This window comes from Alosa sapidissima, chromosome 6 (assembly GCF_018492685.1).
Source record: "Alosa sapidissima isolate fAloSap1 chromosome 6, fAloSap1.pri, whole genome shotgun sequence".
Classification (NCBI taxonomy): Eukaryota; Metazoa; Chordata; class Actinopteri; order Clupeiformes; family Clupeidae; genus Alosa; species Alosa sapidissima.
In genome coordinates this window covers 30,087,383-30,107,040 of record NC_055962.1, presented here as the reverse complement: position 1 = coordinate 30,107,040, position 19,658 = coordinate 30,087,383, and the positions used below count along the sequence as shown (strand labels likewise).

The following is a 19,658-nucleotide window of genomic DNA, read 5'->3' as shown; positions in this document are numbered from 1 at the left end:
TGCAAAATGTGATGACGGCACACACGTGGGCTAAAACGTTTGGTAGGCCTATACACTTGTGGTTATAGCCTACAGTTAATGTGAATCGCGGACTATAACCAAAGTAAAGGAGCACCAAATAAAGGCTGTGGTTGTGTTTCTACAAAATGTTGACACAAAACGTAATTTCTGTCAACTATGACGATGTCTATGTTCAGTGGCCTATTTTTCATTTAGTCAAGCAGTGTCGTGGTTTAATGCATGCGGTAACATGACGTGAGATAGACAGAAGATGAGCCTGTCTTTAGTAGCCTATCCCTGAATCCTGTCCCTCTCAAATCACTTTAAAATGGTGTGATTAGCAACCAGAATTAGAAAAAAAATCCCGGAGAGACATCCCCGGACCCCCGTGTTATTGTGATTAGGCTATAGGTCCAAATCTAAATGTTTGGGTTCTATCTATCTATGTAAACAATAGGGCTTCGCACCTCCGTGCGCAAGGCCATTCCGGCCCTGCACCATCGGTGCTCGGGCCCTAAATACTTTTCGTTGAGAAGTAGACAGTTACCATGCAAGGCCATGCCATTAGTATGCAGTGTTAATAATAAAATAATGGCAAACTAGGAAGTTAGTATGAAAGTGAATACCTGTACTCACATGCAATTAAAAAAACTTACATAATAGCATAAAATACACTATACGGACTGAATTATTTGGGCACATGACATTGCACTTACAGGAACTGCAATGACATGCCATTACGTTTGATCATTTTGGGTGGGCCAGTCTTTGTTATTAATAGAACACAATTCTAGATCTAATAAGCTGCCATTGTTTCATCAACATATAAATACAAAGTCAGTGTCTGGAGTACTCAGTAGAAAGGTGGGACAACATCATCTTCAGGACAACGAGCCTCCGTCATACACAGCAATGGAAACCCACTTGAGAACTGATCACTGTTATCCAGCCCTGAACTCTTCATGTGCAAAGTTTGCCAAGCCACAGGCATTATACATCATCATGTACATATTTTTGTCATCAATATCTGTGTCTACCGTGTTTCTAAACTTGCTGGTGATCATCTCGATTTCTCACTTCAAGCAGCTTCACACTCCAACCAACCTGTTCCTTCTCTCTCTTGCTGTGGCAGATTTTTTGATCGGACTGACTGTCATGCCTACGGATGGGTCGCTAATAATTGAAACATGCTGGTATTTCGGGGACATGATGTGTAAAATACTCCCGTTCATTTCTTTAGTGGCTGTTTTGGGATCTCTGTGCAGCCTTGTATTAGTTTCCATTGATCGTTTCATTGCTGTCAGTGATCCTTTAAGGTACTCATTGAAAGTCACACACAACAAAGTAGTTATAATTGTTGTTCTTAGCTGGTTTTTTTGTGTCCTTTATAGTTTCTTCCTGCTTTATGACCACCTTACTGAAATGGAGCCTCACAGGACATGTCACGGAGAGTGTCTGCTCACATTCAGTTTCTCATGGATTGTTGTTGATGTTTTTGTGTCATTCATAATGCCTTGTTCCACGGTTATAATTTTAAATATGAAAATATTCTGTGCTGCTAAGTATCATACAAAGGTGATTAACTCTGTTACAGAAAGAGAAAGGGCTAGTAACAAGGACACAATAAGAAGTAAGAAATCCAGCCGTAAAGCTGCAAAAACAATAGGGGTCCTTGTTACAGTTTATTTGCTCTGCTACATGCCATATATGTTAAGCTTTTTTGAGTTTGGCACTCAATCATTCAATCATTTTCTATTGAAGTATGTTATATGGATTATGTATATCAACTCCTGCATGAACCCAATAATATATGCTTTATTTTACCCATGGTTTAAAGTCTCAATCAAGCAAATTATCACCCTTACAATACTTCATCCAGGTTCCTCTTATTTCAATGTAAATTCTGATGCGAAATAGTTGAACTGACTTGTGTTTAACCCTCATGTTGTATTTGCGGTCAAATTTGTCCAATTGACAATTATTTTCTCTCAAAAAAGTTGTTCACTTATTCTGACTATCATGAGGCTCCATGATTAAGTTAACACATCTGTGGGCGCATTTTGATCACTTTCATAAAAATGTGGGTGTTTTATTTAACTTTAGAGCACCCATTGTGTTCCCTGTCAAAAATTACTGGCCATTAGAAATGAATGGGTGAGAAAATGGTCAGTGTATAAAATTGAGTCCAGGAACATACCTGTTGATCAGATGGACTGTATAGTATCTGTGCTTCTGTACATTCACACAAACCCCCCTTCACTGCTTGCAATGGTTGAGCAAGAGCAAGAATGTTTCAGGTGAATATTTGTATTTGCAATCATAATTTAGTGATACATAACTTTGTCAGATTTGTTGTGGGAGTAGAGTTCGCCTCTGGGCTACATGTGTTGTGTTAACCTGCAAGTTGGGTCTGGCTGCGTATTTTAGAATTTCAAGATTTAAAAACTCACCACTCTGAACTCACTTTATTGTCATGGCATGCTGACATTAAAAGGGGTTGCTAACAGTCTCTAGAATGTTTAAAACAAACTTACAAACAAATTCATGTAGCCTACACGGGGTCTCATGCAATAGTCCGGCCCATGAATTCAAAATCCTGTAACCCTGTACAGTAAAAGTATAAGTATATATACTCTTTTGATCCTGTGAGGGAAATTTGGTCTCTGCATTTATCCCAATCTGTGAATTAGTGAAACACACTCAGCACACAGTGAACACACAGTGAGGTGAAGCATACACTAATCCCGGCACAGTGAGCTGCCTGCAACAACAGCGGCGCTCGGGGAGCAGTGAGGGGTTAGGTGCCTTGCTCAAGGGCACTTCAGCCGTGCCTACTGGTCGGGGTTCAAACCGGCAACCCTCTGATAACAAGTCCGAAGCGCTAACCAGTAGGCCATGGCTGCCTCAATTTCATGGTCAGATCAAGAGTATAACGATTAAAAAAACAGCCTCAGGGCCGAAACTGATTTTGGTATTTATTTTTTCCGATTTCTGTGACCTAGAAGTCAATCCGAAGTCACTTCCTTGGTCTAGATCTGTCGGTGCTCAGTGTTGCGTAGTGTGGATTACGTGCGAGTGAGTTGTGTGGCATTGTGTTGTTGGCAGATGAGTGTGAATGACGAGTGATTGACACCTTGATTTATCAGCGATCGGTTTGTTGTTTTGTAATGGACACCTCTGTTGCCCGTGCACTAGCCTGTACATCTATAGGAAATAAATTGCCGGAGTTTTGGAACGATATATCAGCCTCCCCGTCTCCTAATTTTTCATTGGCGTTACAATATGTTATCTTCAACCTTACTGTTGAATAGTAATCTGCTATTTGCTATTCTTCCACTAACTCTAACTTAAATTTGTATCGCAAAGCCGGCATCGGTCATTTACATCCATCTTGTTCGCTCTGGTGGGGAATGGTTGTTGTATACAGCGCACGCAATTTCTGGTAAGCATGTAGCTTACTTAACGATCGAGCGCCGAGATCCCAGAGCCTTGTAAAAGTGAAGCGTACCAAGGGGATGGCCAATGGCCAGGCTAAAACAAATAATGAAATAACAAGTATTTTTTTCATTTTGGATTCTCAATTGAATATCAAATGAACAAATGATACACGGAACGTAATTGTTTTACTTCTATGTCACATTGTATGTTGTAACATCTGAACGTAAACACAATACAAAAAAAATACACATACACATAGGGTCACCATGACTAATAGTTACAGGGCAAGAGAGTGGTATAAATAGCTGTCATCCCTCACACTATTGAAGTTGCGAGAAAAAAACAGATATCTGAGAACTACCACCACAAAATCTTACTAACGATGATGTTGAGTGGTGGGCCGAAGCAATGACGGGAGGGGGCCCATGTCGGGAACGTGGTAGTGGGCGCTCCGGTGCACTGCACCATCGGTAGTTATGCCACTGCCTAGGTGAGGGCCCCTGTCAGTGCTGGGCCCTTAGAATCACCCCCCCACCCCCAGCAGCACCCCTGATGGCTAATGCCATGTATATACAAAAGTTGTTTGTCTTGGGGAGGTACATACACCTACCAAAGCTGTAGCTGAAACTATATGCCAACCACAAGTCACAGTGACATAAGGGGGCGCTATGGAGTTCCTGGGCCATGCCCAGAGCCAAGCCTTTATCCCTGTGTATTCACTGTACCAATTGATGTGTGTGCCAAATTTCCTGAGTTTTCACCCATTGGAATCACCTCTTTTGGCATCACAATTCATCATATGTTAGTGTGCACAAAATCCCAAAATACCTCACTTCCTGTTGGGCATGGCTAATGCATTGTACATACAAAAGCTGTTCATCTTGGGGAGATACACATAACTACCAAATTTGGTGTGTGTAGCTGAAAGTATATGCCAACCACAGGATCAGAGGGAGAGGCTAGCGAGTCCCTGGGCCACACCCGGGGCCAAGCCTTTGTCCCTGAGTAGCGGGTGCAACGACTGACATGTGTACCCAAACAAGGGAAGATGAAGAATAATCCTTACAAAAAAAGGGCTTTGCACCTCGGTGCGCAAGGCCGTCCCGGCCCTTCACTGTCGGTGCTCGGGCCCTAAATATTAGGTACTTTGTAGAAATGTGAAGAATATGGAGATTGTATTTATGTATAGCATAATAATACTCCAGCAGCCGATTCAGTTTTGTGTTGAGATTCAGTGCTGTGTTGTGGGGCAATGTTAGCATTTTGTGCAATGGTCAAATGTGGGAGAATGGCAAAAGTGAGGACTAAAAAAAAAAAAAGAAAGAAAGAAACTCATCTCATTGAGTGGAAAAAATCCAAAGTTGTGAAATGATGCAAGCATGTGTCCTTTCTCAGTCAGTCGATAGCCAGACTCCCTCAGCACCCTCTCACACTTACCTGAGCAGTGGGATTCATTAACTTCTCACAGGCAATCAGGGGTGTTAAAACCTGTTTGTAATGTTTGGTGTTTATTTACACCTGCCAAAAGGAACACATGTTTTCCGCACTCTGTTTTGGTTCAGTTTCACATACAAAACAAAAGTGAATCCCTTGCCAGTGTAATTAGTTTGGCTCGGCCCTAATGTACTGCTTGATTGCATCATTAAGGCCACAATATGTCATTGAATGGATTACTGAACCTTAGTGGAAAATTTCTAAATGTTTGTCAATTTTTAAGATTAGCCTTTAATATCCTATGGCAATAAATGTCAGTGAAGCTAGCAACCTTTGTAGCCTCCTGTAAGTAAACATCTTCCCAATACTTGCCACATTCCTGGATTTGTCATGTGTAGTCGGACCACACATACAGTACATGACCATCTTTGACTTTGAGAATGTACTGTTGTTAATGTTGTTTAATGTTAACTAGCAAGTGGTAGACCATTAAGCAGCAATTGGAATAGCAACATTCCAAACACAAAAGTGTGACGTTACACTTTTATGGATAGTTACAGTACATTCTTAAGGGTTAAACGTCTTATGTGATTTCAATAATATATTTTCCAAGCTGAATTCAAAGTTATATTGTTGATTTAGTTATTTTCCAGGGAGAAAGTGGTCTAAAACATAAGATTACCCAATGCATTATAGCCTTGTAATGTAATGTAATGTAATGTGATGATAACAATGTGATGAGTAAATGTCATGTTCTCCTCTACTGACTGCAGGCCTCCAAAACATTTAGCTAACATTTTTCTTAAAGAGTTAGGTGAACTGTTGTCAGCCATAGAGTTTAACTACATATCTATTTGATACCTTCAACCTAACACAGGGTAAGGCAGGGTGGGGCAGTCGTGGCCTACTGGCTGAAGTGCCCTTGAGCAAGGCACCTAACCCCTCACTGCTCCCCGAGCGCCGCTGTAGCAAGGCAGCTCACTGTTTCGGGTTAGTTTGTGCTTCACCTCACTGTGGGCTTTGTGTGTTCACTAATTCACAGACGGGATAATGCAGGGAACAAATTCCTTGTATACGCAAGTATACTTGGCAGAGAAACCTGATTTACATTTACAACACATACTCTTGGCCATAACATCGACCTTGTCGCTGCAAAGGATCTCAACTTCTCTCTAGCCCTTGGCCTATCTGATAATTTTTGTGTTTTCTTTGTCTGTCCTGAACAGATCTATTGGATAGGTTGGTGGGGGGTGCTAGTACACACAAATGAGGTATGGGGTATGACATGTTTTGCTCGAGCTGCTGCCCCACACCTTGTGGGTATATGCAAAGATTTTTTTAATCTTTTCATTTTGCCCATGTACAGGGTGGAAAATAAAAAAGAAAGACTTGCATAAGATTAGTCAAATTGGTGTTTTTAAAAAGAAGGGATCATGGAGAATAAAGAAAAACATTTTTAAAAAATCTTTGTATATCCCCACAAGGTGTTTGGGTGTTCTGAAAATGATAACCAAAATGATTTTTCAGACTTGTGAGGTCTGCTGTTTATTTTCTGTTCATTGCTTTTTGTGAGAGTGTTTCTACTTATCTCAGTAAGGAAAATAAATCAAGAGCCTATGTTGAGTACAAATATCTTCTGAAGGCCTAAATAGAGCCCAGCCAAAAACTCCAATAAAATTTTGATCAACTTTGAGGGACAGCTATGACCATGCAGGATCATCCAGACCAAACGTGACGATTTTGCTACATACTATTCCTATTTATGTACCAGAATGCAAAATTTGAGCCTCCTACACGGTTTAGTTCTTGCGCTGTGGGCCCCCTCCCCCTGTAAAACTGGCTGTACCTTGGAAAGTATTGATCTTACATAAGAGTAATTTTACAGTGTGTCTCCTGGATAACATAGGTACACTTGGTAATTATTTCAGAATTTTTTGAGACCTAAGTGCGTGGGCCCTGGTTGAATTGACGTGGAATGACCCCCTGTTTATTTGTGTTGTTTCAGTTGTCTTGTAGTGGTAACTGGTGTAAATTACAACAAGATCTACCACAATCTAGGTAATTTAGCTCTTGCTCCATGCTCTTTACACATAAGCTACAGTATTTTTTTTGGTGCTGCTATCAATTGATCATTATATACCTAGTTTAATTTTTTTTGAATGATACTTTGAATTCTTGCAGAAATTGTTCTTTCATAATTGCTTATATACTTGAATACGGAGATCATGTGCTCCATGGCTACCTCTGACCAGTCTGAGTGATAACCATAGAGGCCTGCATTTGTCTACTTTCAGTGCTCCACTAATTAGTTGAAAATATATGCATATTTAAGGCTAATGCAAGGGTTTTGTATTTAATTTAGGTGTGCCTGACCGATTTGAGGTCTAAGTTATGTGACACAGACATACTCAATTGCAATACCATTTTATCCCAGACAGGGGCAGCACACACATACACAGAAAGGAAAGATTACAATACCCTTAACCAAGCTCAGTAGAGAACGGATGATGGTCTTTGGAGTAGGGCCTAAAAATGCTTCAAAAGAACATAACAATGGTGGTATTCTGTATACTTTTCTGTGTGTGTGTGTGTGTGTGTGTGTGTGAGAGAGAGAGAGAGAGAGAGAAAGACTGTCCAACGTGGAGGGTGGACAGTGAGCAACAAAATGTAAAACTCATGAGGACATAACTAGTATAAGCCTTAGAAACTAGCTCTGTGTGTGTACGTACATTAGTAAGCACACATGCTTGTGCAAGACTTTAAGAGTTTCTGTAAATCCTCATCCATTCGGACATTAAACAGACACTTGCAGATTAAAAATAGCATCAACTTATCTCTCTCTTTCTTTCTCTCTGACACACACACCATTCAACTATTTTAAACTTTAAATTAAGTTAAAATTAAAAAAGTACACTGGAGATTTTCAAAAACACATCTCATTTACTCATATGTCAGCTTCCCAAACTTGGCAAGGCAGCATGTAGAGATTTCGCAACCGCAGAGTAATCAGTAATTTCCCAGAAAGTGCTGCCCCACTCTACTGTCTCAGGCTGTCCCTTTATAAACATGCCATAAACAAGTCACAATTGTTTAAAGTATAGCCATATTTCTTGTCTTTCCGTTAGCTTGGTATTTAACTTGTTTGGCTTGTTTTCATATTGAAAGTTGCTTTTCTGTCTAATGCTCTTTTATCAGTTGTTTTTTACTGTAAATAATCTATTTTCTTTGTAAGGAACAGACACACTCATGAACACACGCAAATACACACATAAAGATACATGCACACACACACACACATTAACACACAGACACACACAAAAGCAGACACACACACAGGTATGCACACGCACGCATACACACACATATACACACACGCATAAACACACATGCGCATAAACACACACACACATAATGACATACACACACACAGTAGACATGTAGGCATACACACCCACGTATGCACAGACTCACACACATACACACACACACAGGCATGCACACAAGCACATGCACGGCCACACATAAACACAAACACGTACAGACACACATGCACAAACACACCCACACCCCATTACCCCTACACTCCCACTCACAAGTGAACACACACACATGCACAGATACATAAAACAAACACATGCAGGCAAGCAGGCAAGCAAACACACACACACACACACACACAACCCGCAGGCTGGGGTAGATGACAGTGTCAAAAGCAGCTGATAAGTTGAACAAGAGGAGTGAGCTGCTGCTCTGGCTAATTGTAAGGCTTTTGACACAGATTAAACTAACTTGTTTGGGAAATGGAAATTGGAAAGGAATGTGGAGGAGTGAGACTGGGCGATAGTTCACTCTGCAAGGGAGCAAGGGATGGATTTTTAAGCAGCCGTTACCCGAGCAAGTTTAAAAGCAGTGGGAAAAATGTTCCAGAAGCTAGTGAAGTATTAATTACATGTGTGATTGCTAGCGTGATGGTAGGAGGTGGTTGGTTGGTTGGTTGGAAAGAATTGGGTCCAGTGAGCATGTATACTACTAAAAGAAATTAAGGGAACACTTCAATAATACACTGTATCGGTACTCTGACACTGTTTGGTTCTGAGCACAAGTAACAGTTGTTACAGTTGAAAGTTAATTCGATTCTGTTGACTATTCCGTTGTTCTTCTAAATCATAAATCATGTGAATACAATTAATGATCATGTCTTTAAATCTTTACAACTGGTTAATTTATCGTTATAGATCAAATATTTACCTATATTTCCAATCAGTTATGAGCTGTAAAAGCAGTTAGTGGTCTTCATCTAGTAACGTCTGATAATTGTGTTTATTGTTGTCAACGTTACCAGGGAGCTGCATGCTGATTGGTTAAGCTTCCTCTACAACTAAACCCATTGTTGTCTGGGCTACAAATCAGAGTACTCCCAATACATTGATGTCTTCTGTCCCCATCAAGCTTCACAACTGCCTCCTCACCGACCTTGGGACTGTGCTGTGGATCTGCTGCCAGATATGCCGGTGCCCAAAGGTAGGATTTATCCACTCTCTTTACCTGAGCAGGAGGCTATAAAGGGATATATTGTTGAGGCATTGAAACAGGGCTACATAAGACCTTTAACCTCCCCTGAGACCTCAAGTTTCTTTTTTGATGTGAAGAAAGATGGAGGCTTACGGCCCTGTATAGATTGTAGAGCCCTAAATAAGATCACAGTCAAATTCCGCTATCCACTTCCCCTTGTCCCCTTTTCACTGGAGCTACTAAGAGGAGCCACTGTATTCACAAAACTCGACCTCCGGAGTGCTTATAACCTCATTCGAATACGGGAGGGAGACGAATGGAAGACGGCCTTTATCACTCCAACTGGCCACTACGAATACTCCGTCATGCCATACGGACTGGTCAACTCTGTGTTCCAGGGATTTATGAATGAGGTCTTTCGGGAATACCTTCACCGTTTTGTCCTTGTTTACATTGACGACATCTTAGTGTACTCTCGGGATATGGCTCAACATCGTTAGCACGTGTCCCTCATCCTGTCCAAGCTCCATGAATACCAATTGTTCCTCAAAGCTGAGTGAGAAGTGCTCTTTTCATCAGAACTCCCTCCAGTTCCTTGGATACGATATCCGTCCAGAGGGAATCAGCATGGATGAGGCAAAGGTGGAGGCTGTACGTTCCTGGTCCACTCCATCCATTATCAAGGAACTCCAACATTTCCTTGGTTTTTCAAAATTTTACCGACGCTTCATTGCAAATTACAGCACAATCACAGCCCCATTAACCTCCCTCCTAAGAGCTAAGCCCAAAATCTCTGTCCTGGAATCCTGATGCAGACAAAGCCTTCCAAGAAAGAAGCCTTCACAAAGGCACCGGTCATGACCCACCCAGACCCAGCACTACCCTTTGTCATTGAGGTCGACGCCTCGAGCACTGGAGTGGGTGCTGTCCTTTCCCAGCGGCTGGGTAAGCCATCTCGTCTTCACACCTGTGCATTCTTCTCTAAAAAGTTGTCCCAAACAGAGCAGAACTATGATGTGGGCAATTGAGAATTGTTGGCAGTTAAACTGGCATTAGAAGAGTGGCGCCATTGGCTTGAGGGTGCCAAACACCCTTTTCTGACCACTAACTGACCATAAAAATCTGCAATACCTTCGAGAGGCACGCAGGCTCAATCCCCGACAGGCTCGATGGGCCCTCTTCTTCACCAGATTCAATTTCTCAATTTCATATCGTCCAGGATCGAAGAACATCTGAGCGGATGCCCTCTCCAGACTCCATGCTCCTAAGGAGACACCCGATCAACCCAATACCATTCTGCCTACCGATGTGGTGGTGAGCCCCATCCAGTGGGCCCTGGATGATGACATCGCCGCAGCGACCGAGAACGACCCTGCTGCTTGGTACCCCCAATGACCGAACCTACGTACCCGCCTCTCTCTGGAATCAGGTGATCACCACAGTTCACACTTCTTTGGGCACCGGCCATCCAGGAGTCAACCAAACCCTCTCAGTCCTCAGAGATCACTACTGGTGGCCAGGTATGGCTCATGATGTAAGACGGTTTGTATCTGGCTGCACTGATTGTGCCATGTCTAAAACACCAATACATTTGCCTGCGGGAAAGCTCCTTCCTCTGCCCATTCCTCATCGCCCATGGTCACACCTAGGGATCGATTTCATCACAGATCTCCCTGCATCAAACAACCACACCTGCGTTCTGATTGTTGTAGACCGGTTCTCTAAGGCTTGTAGGCTGATACCTCTTAAGGATTTCCCTACAGCCTTTGATACTGCTAATGCCCTGTTCACTCATGTATTCTGAAATTTTGGTATACCTGAAGACATTGTATCTGACCATGGCCCCCCAGTTCATATCCAGGTTCTGGCGGGCCTTCTTCTCCCTCCTAGGTGTGACCGTGAGCCTATCCTCGGGCTACCATCCTCAGTCGAATGGCAGACAGAAAGGAAGGTCCAAAAAATCAGCCGCTTCCTTAGGACCTTCTGCCATGACCACCAACACAGCTGGAGCCAGTTCCTCCCATGGGCCGAGTACGCACCGAACTCCTTCATACAAACATCTACGGGTCTGACTCCCTTCCAGTGCGTACTCAGCTACCATGAGATCCATGCCAACGCCCAACGTTCTTCCACCCCGTTGTTCTCGGTTGGGCAGAAGGTGTGGCTCTCCACACGTGACATCAGGATGAAGCTCCCATGCAAGAAGTTAAGTCCCAGGTACATTGGCCACCATCTTACAGCAGATTAACCCACTCACCCCCACTATCTGAGCTTCCACACTCACTCTCACCCCCACCCCCACTACCAACCATCTGAGCTAACACATTAGATCAGGGTTGTTCTACTTCCCTGAACGACAAATTTGCCCAATTTATCTAACCCACAAAAACTACACAAATCTACTGTAATGAGAAATTGTTGAATATTGTAATGCAAAAACTTTTGACATTTTAAATTTGGCTTCTGGCTGCATAAAAACACACAGTGTTTCATGATGTGCCCTTCCCCAACCTACAGTTCCCTGTACACGAACATGTTATCAGCAAAATAGTGCTATTACCTCTTATTAAGCTTACCTCTACTATGTCTGTGGCCGGTGGCCCCACTTGTGGAATAGCGTTCCTTTTCAGGTATACTTTATTCAAACTTTTTGGGTTCTTGGCTTTACTGGGATAACAGAAGTCATCTTCATCGAAATGTCTGCTACAGACACGGTAGCGCTTCTTCATTAGCGTCTCGACTGGCGTCGTGATGTCCATTTGAAGAACGATAAGCCACTGTTGTAGAAGCTCCAGGTCATTGTAGCGAAACGGTAGACCATGGAAAGTCTCTAGATTGAACTTTTTGGCTTTTAAACCGCAGCCGGGATGGATACACATGGGTGGCATCTTGTCCTATCTTTTCACTCCCACTGTAGTGGTCTGAAGCAGGGTCTGAAGTAACTCTGACTATCTCACAACAATCCTCTGCTCAGTCACGTCATGTTACACAGCTGTTTCCGTCAACAAAGTTTCACGTGAGAAGCAAAACCTTTAGCTGAATTTCAAACGTTTTATAAATGCTTGTATTTTCAGGTCAACACTTAAAATATATTTACTATATCATCCCGTTTTCTGTAAGTTTACGGAGTGTTGAATTCACTACCTTTCCCCTTACACTTTTGCGTTTTGAAAAGGACTTTTACGGGCTTTTCCAAAATCATGGAAGTGACGTCGACGCAGCAATAGCGGTGGTAGCTGAGAGTAGAAGCTATCAGGCAAGTATTATTTTACTAAACTTCTGGTGTACTTACAAACTTTCTAATGCCTCGTTTTCCAAGTAAAGGTCATAGTTGTACTACTGTAGAAGTTTCGTACCATTCAGGGCATTATTAGTGGGGTAATTTACGAGCTAAAAGTTGGTTCCATTACGACTGCAGAACGTCAATAGTTTCTGACAGCGCTACTCGACCAGGGTTCGACCAAGGGAAAAAAGGTTCTGGGAGGGTATTTGGCTCAGGGTCATGGTGCAAAGGACCCTTGGGTGAAATTACTCCGAACCATCGCTTTAAGTAGGGGGGTGGGGGCAGGATCAAGGTGACAGGAGGAGGGGATAGATTTAGTGATGATATTTGAGACAGTAAGGGCATCAACAGGTGTAAAGTGGGTGAGTTTAGGGCCCAGTGAAGGAGAATATGTAAAGACAGATTGAGCAGAAGGTGGAAAACTATGGTAAATCGGATCAATTTTGTCTTCAAAGAAATGAAGGAAAGCCTGGCACTGCTCAGGTGTTTTGGGGCAGGCAGTCACAGTCTTTCCTCCTTTTTACCAAATATAATTACTATTTTTCTTTGTTCAACTGAAGAAAATATTGAGACATCCAGTTGTTAATCTTGTCAATACACTGACAAAGAGATTCAAGAAGACTATATTAGGCGAAAGAGCTAAGTAAAGTTGGGTGTCATCGGCATAGCTATGATAGGAAATCAAATTGTTTGTAATGGTTTGTCCAAGTGGGAGCATATAGAGGCTGAATAATAGTGGCCCCAAGATCGACCCCTGGGGGACACCACAGGTCAAGGACGTTGGCGTAGAGGTACAGTTGCCGATGGCAACAAACAAACTCCTTTCTTGTAGGTATGATTTGACCCAGTTGATGACTATACCTGAAAGTCCAACCCAGTGCTCTAATCTGTGTAGTAATATGTTGTGATCAACAGTGTCGAAGACTAACCTGACTCTTGCCAGATGAATTTCGCCACTCATCCATCTGGGACCAATCCATTGGAGTGTTGCTTCAGAAGGCTGGGCCTAATCAAAAAATGCTTGCATATGATTGAATAAGCCACTTGTCCGTCATCTATTTCAAAGTCAAAGTCAAAGTCAAAGTCAGCTTTATTGTCAATTTCTTCACATGTTCCAGACATACAACGAGATCGAAATTACGTTTCTCACTATCCCACGGTGAAGACAAGACATCATTTACGTGCTACATCAACCACTGACATCGAAGCCAACCCGTGACGCTGATAACAGTCTCACAGTCGCTTCTACGCTATGTCACATCTATAAAACTCCCGCCCTGCGTCCTGATTGGCTGTACCATAAAACCGGGTGCAGAAATCAGTCTCAATGGAAGAGGTCCCAGATGGATATGACTGAAGCTAGGCGGAGCTAAGCGGAACGAAATTCATCTGGCGAGAGTCAGGTTAGTCGAAGGCTGCACTAAGAACCAATAACACTAGGACTGATGTTTTGCCTGCATCTGTATTGAGGCGTATGCCATTTCAAACTTTAATAAGAGTTGTTTAAGTTGCCCGAAAACCTGACTAAAAGTAATCAAAATACCCATTTTAGAGACTATTTTTTCAATAATTTTGCCAATAAAAGGTAGATTGGATATGGGCCTGTAGTTGTTTAGCATGGTGGCATCTAAATTATTCTTTTTGAGAAGGGGCTTTACAACAGCTGTTTTCAGGGACTTAGGAAATGTGCCAGACAGTAATGATGCATTTACAATGTGAAGCACGTCTGCTGCTATGAGGTGAAGAACAGATTTAAAAAAAAAAAAATGAAAGTGTCTAAGCCACATGTGGAAGAGTTGAGGGTCTGTACAGTTTTTACAAGAGTTTCATAGTCTATCAAACTAAACTCTGACATCAAGTTAAAGCGGCAGTTGGCCAGATTTTTTTGATCATATTCACTGAAACCAACACTATGGTCCAACAGAACAACATATATCAGCCGGTTAAAAAAAAAAAAAAACGCATTTCTACCTCCACCTAGAGCTTGTTATTTGTTTTGCAAAAATCCACAGCTCCCGGTTCTTCTGGTCCAATCTGAGCAGGGCTGTGTGAGATCTGATTGTCAATCACAGTTTGGTGCAGTCAGGTGCGCACTGACGAGCACAAACTCGAGAGGGTGCTCGGTGGTAGTGGGGGAGGGGCATGAGAGTTGTAAACATTCAAAATTTTGGCTACGTCCCCTCAATCTGTCAGACTTGGCAACTGCAGCTTTAAGTTCCCCTTCCCTTGAAGCTTGAAGTTCCAGATGTTGAGAAGATATTTTCAGTCTGATTTTATCAATTTTGCCTTTGAAAAAAGTGCAAACTCATTGCATTTATTAGTTGAGACAAATTCAGGTGCTAATGGTGAGGGGGGTGGGGTTGTTAAAATCTCCACAGTTGAAAATAGTATGCGAGAGTTATTTGTACTTCTACTGATGATATTTGAGAAGAAAGACTCTTGACTCGTTCTATTGCTAATCAATACAGGAATATGTCTTGGGCCTACTGGGCCTACATTTCTATTACAGGGACCCCAACAATATCAAACAACCATATTGCAATCAGAGTTAGTGATTTGATCACTGTTAGTGTCAGTATTGTCCAAGGAGGTTTGTGAGACCTTTACAAAATTCTCCTCTTTCTTCATCAAAAAATCTGACATGTCACGGTTTGCAGGGAGTTTCTATCCTAATGCACGACAAACAACAAATTTGGAATGATGAGCGCTTTTACTCAGAAAACGGACAGCACGACTTAACACGAACAAAGACTAACAAAGCATAGAGGAAACATGAGGGCTTAAATACACAGGTGGGCTAAATTGTGTTTGGGTCTGGATGCGGCCCGGAGTCCGCCTATTGAGTAACTCCTCACTATGGACATCTGTTATAAACAGTTTGGGAACAACACACAGTGTCCTTGTTAAGGAGTGCTGTAAGTGAAATGAAATGGAAATGCAGTGGTGTTAATATTTTATTTATTATAAAAAGAGAGTATTATTATATAGTGCTGAGCATACCTCTATGTTTAAAATAATATGCAGCATAGAACTCAGCTAATCAGGCTTCTTTATATTTCAGTCAATAAAACAAAGATCAGGTTACAATGGTGCATGACAGACTAACAATATTTATTTTATTTATCAGGCCCTACTTGGGCAAGTGCAAAGTTAGTCAATGAGTAAATGTCTCATGCATGAACTAAAGTGATCATGTGGTGTGGGGGCACTGAGCGGATCCACTGGTGTTTGAGCTAAGGTCCCTGCTCATGTCATTAGATAGACAGATTTTGCATAATGTTGGTAGACTTTATGCTGTATTCCAGACAACTCAGATGCCGGTCGGACTTCTGTTCTGATTTTGAAGTCGGGGTAGTTCGACTTGCCCTGTGTTTAGAAGCGGGAACTCTGACCACAATTGGCACTCTATTATACTTTTTCCTAGTAGTCAAAATTCTTGACCTCCGAGTTTGTCTGGAATGAAATTGGGAGATTCCAACTGGGAAATATCTGACTTCCGAGGTTTCTAGAATGCAGCAAGAGAAGTTGTGCAGACCAATAAATCCTTATGTTAGATGAAATTATGAATTTCTAGTTCTGGCTATGTTCATAGAGAAAAGGAAGAAAACAACCAAATCTCTGACCATACAGCTATTATAGTTGCACAATGGTAAAAATCCTAGGCTTCCTTTGTGAATGGGCAAGAGCCCAATACTAGCACCAACCTCCTGTACTGTGCATTGCAGTATTAAGTCCATTACCTAGGAACTTTGCATTGTTCACTGCTGACTGGAGGCTAGTTTAATAGCACGAGGCTTTCTGGAATGACAGAAGGTGTCGAGTGTCTCATGTTTCTGGCCTTAACATTTAACGCCGTACCTAAAAAAAAAAAACAATAGAACATACATAATCTAGCAAATCAGACTTTCAACTTGGTTTACATATTTTATAAAAGAATACTATTATTACTAAAAAAAATAATCTAAAGAAATCACTTTTTTTCCACGATATTCAAGTTTTTGGCGATGCATCCGTTTACATCTACTATGGCTGTACTTTAAGCTTGTGAAACACAAACAAGACATTATAGGTGGACACCAGCATGGCTTCTATTGATTCTACAGCCGTCAAAAATATATGCAGATCTTACTTTTAGATCTATGGCATATCACCACAAGTGTGACGATACCCAGCAGACCGAGAGAGACGATCAGTAGAGAGCCAACCAGTGTGAGCAGATAAACGGGAATTCCATCTAGGGGTATAGCCAAACACAAAGATATTTATGAACAGACATACAGCAGTCATTATAGTTATGACATTATAGTTATGGTTCTAAGGACAGGATAACAAAAAGAAAGAGCTACAAAATATTAATGCATAGGCACCCTACTACACACAAATAGGGCTATATCTTGCACTTTAGCGCAATTGACTTCACGCAAATCGTTTTGTGGGCGGATCTTTGGCGCTGTTTCTATTTTACCGGCGAAATCATGACTGTTGCGCCCGACGCAAATCTAAAATGGGGTGGTCTGAAGTAGCTAGAAGTTTGGGCATAACGTGCAATAAACCAATCAGAGCGTCATTTAACAACAGGCACGCTTGTTCCATAGCGGATTGCTATTATGATGGCGGAATTGCCAGGCGCAGCCAGGAACGGTTCACAGCGCTATATTCAGTTGGGAACAGTTTGCTATTGATTTTTCCTCTTGACAAAATGTAATACAGAAATGTCACTTTCCGATGTTTTGGGATCACTCTCACTGAATCACGAGGTTATGAATGTATGGTGATATTTTTGCACTATAATCTACCTCACTATAGAGTATAGACAATGCAGATCTGTCAGATAAGCTCTCCTCTCCTGTGCTGCTGCTGGGGCATTTGGGTTAAATGGCATTGGCATGCAGTTCAACATCACGTCTCATTAAGTCCTCTAATATTTCCTAATTTATGTCATCAACACATCCGTGATTCGTGGAAATGTGTACACTAGATTTATACCTATTTTTTCACATCGGACACTGATTTCCCTCGTGTAGCAATATTTGTCCTTGTAATTATGTATGGTTTGGAGAAATGGGAACTGCGTCGTATAGATGAGAGGAGCAAAGTGCATTTCGCAACACAGGCGCCCAAGCAAGCGCTCCTGCAGGTGTAAGCTACGGCTGTACCTACCATCCGGCAACAGAAACAGTTGACCTTTCCAACTCTGCACAGTATCCCATTAACTGCATGAAAATAGGCTATTTACAATATTTTATGTAAAGTAGAGTTTGTAAACACGTTATCCTCAACTTAATGCACGCACAACTTTTGTTTGAGCAGGAGAGAGAATAACAATGAATGGACGCAGCAACTACACAAATTGTAGCCAAGGCTACTTGCTGCTTTCTTTTAATGTCTATGGTTGCTGGTTAACAGCACATAATAAGCTTATTTAAGCGAATTCACAAACTCAAGACTTCAAGGCCATCATGGATATAAAACGTTTTTTGAAAACAACGAAAGGATGGAGGGAACAAAGCAAAGTTTGAGTTATTTCAGATGGGCTACAACAAGGTAGGCAAAATTGTGGTGCTTGTCAAAACCTTAGTGCAGCTAGAATAATGCTTATAGGCTGATGTTAAAGCGCACACAATGTGTAAAACCATACACAACGGTAAATTGAAACAAAACTAAAGGTAACTTTATAGGTCTGTATAAAGTTGTCCAAATTAATAGGTCATAATTAGGCGTTGTTGTAAAGATATTGCATGTAGATGTACTATATAGGCTACTAAATTTTTAGTTGACCAATGCACGAACAAAACCGGGAAATGGACAAATATTATCAAGGCTTTGAATGTTTCCATCTGTGCACAGGGTGTCTGTAGATCGGTGTGCATAGCATTCATTTCTGCAGGCCTGTGACCATGCATGCGCCCTTAAAATAGCATCTGAATTTGCGCCACTGGCGGAATTGTTTTCTGAAACTGCAAAATATCAACAGGGACCGTTTGCGCCGGAACACGCCCCCTCTTTTCGCTGAAACGCCCCCGTGGGCGCACATGTACCTGTGGAGGGAAAATTCCAATATGCGCTGACTGCAAAATAGGAAAGACAAATGTGCGAGTATACAAAGTCAATTGCGCTGGTGTGCACGATAGAGCCCATAATGTTATAGTATACATAATATTAAAAATGATAGAGAGACAATAGAGAGAAAAAGGTGTCTACCAATGACTATGACTTGGGGGCTCTCTCTGCCAGTGACTGTGACCCAGCTCTCTGGTGACTCTCCCAGCTCTGGGTGTCTGCACTGATACGAGCCCGCGTGTGCCTTTGAGACTGCAGGGATGGTCAGCTCTCCCGCTGATTGGCTCTGAAGGAGAGAGCCGTCTTTATAGAAATCAGCACTGGTGGTTGAGGGTCTACTCTGAGATACACAGCGCAGAGTCAAAGGATCTCCTTCAGTCACAGGGTTGGTAGGGCTCTCCAGAATCACAAACCCAGCTGAATTAGAGTGAACACACATGGCAAAGCAAGACTTATTTAGCCTACAAAGTGACAGGAGTAGACATACTAGGGGTGTAAAGATTAACCGATACGTATCGGTATCCGTTTTTAACATGTAAGATATGGCTACATCGATACGTGAAGCCCCGTATCGGAATAAAACTGAAATGAACCGGTCGTTATATCGATTTACATGTTACGAATCGGTTCACAACCTTTTCTGCTCGCTCAGACTCTCCTTTACGTTGCAAGCAGCGCGTTCATCCCACTTCCGGTTTTGAAACTACACGTGGCACGGATTTGTGGGTAATGCAGTTCGTTTTGGGCTACATTCATTGCCCAAAGTTGTCAAAGGACTTCTTTACCCATACATCTACTGCAACTTAAGCACGTGACAACTCGCAATCGGTCGTTTGTTTGACCAAAATCCAGCGCGAAATTAAACACTTACTGTAGCATTCCTAAACGGCAATGATAGTCTGTAGAGTAGCCTTACGTTTGATGAAGGGAT

The 19,658-nt window shown here is 42.0% G+C and overlaps 2 protein-coding genes across 6 annotated transcripts in view; one reads left to right on the top strand and one right to left on the bottom strand.

Moving 5' to 3' along the window:
* The first annotated feature begins 912 nt into the window (after positions 1–912).
* On the top strand, positions 913–1,917 carry LOC121711180 (trace amine-associated receptor 13c-like). Its single transcript, XM_042094542.1, has one exon. It carries the CDS (start codon positions 913–915, stop codon positions 1,915–1,917), a length of 1,005 nt encoding a protein of 334 aa, XP_041950476.1.
* A 13,691-nt stretch (positions 1,918–15,608) lies between these two features.
* Positions 15,609–19,658, bottom strand: part of LOC121711906 (Fc receptor-like protein 5) — a 29,695-nt gene continuing 25,645 nt past the window's right edge. For 3 of the 5 annotated variants that reach the window (XM_042095781.1, XM_042095785.1, XM_042095784.1), the window contains 3 exons: positions 18,869–19,144; positions 16,797–16,901; positions 15,609–16,525 (listed from right to left, as the gene is read on the bottom strand). In XM_042095781.1, coding sequence (XP_041951715.1) covers positions 16,443–16,525; positions 16,797–16,901; positions 18,869–19,144 — 464 coding nt within the window. In that variant the 3' untranslated portion in view covers positions 15,609–16,442. Of the gene's footprint in view, positions 16,526–16,796; positions 16,902–18,868; positions 19,145–19,658 lie in introns of those variants that run through there. The other 2 variants (XM_042095782.1, XM_042095783.1) reach the window with 2 other exon arrangements.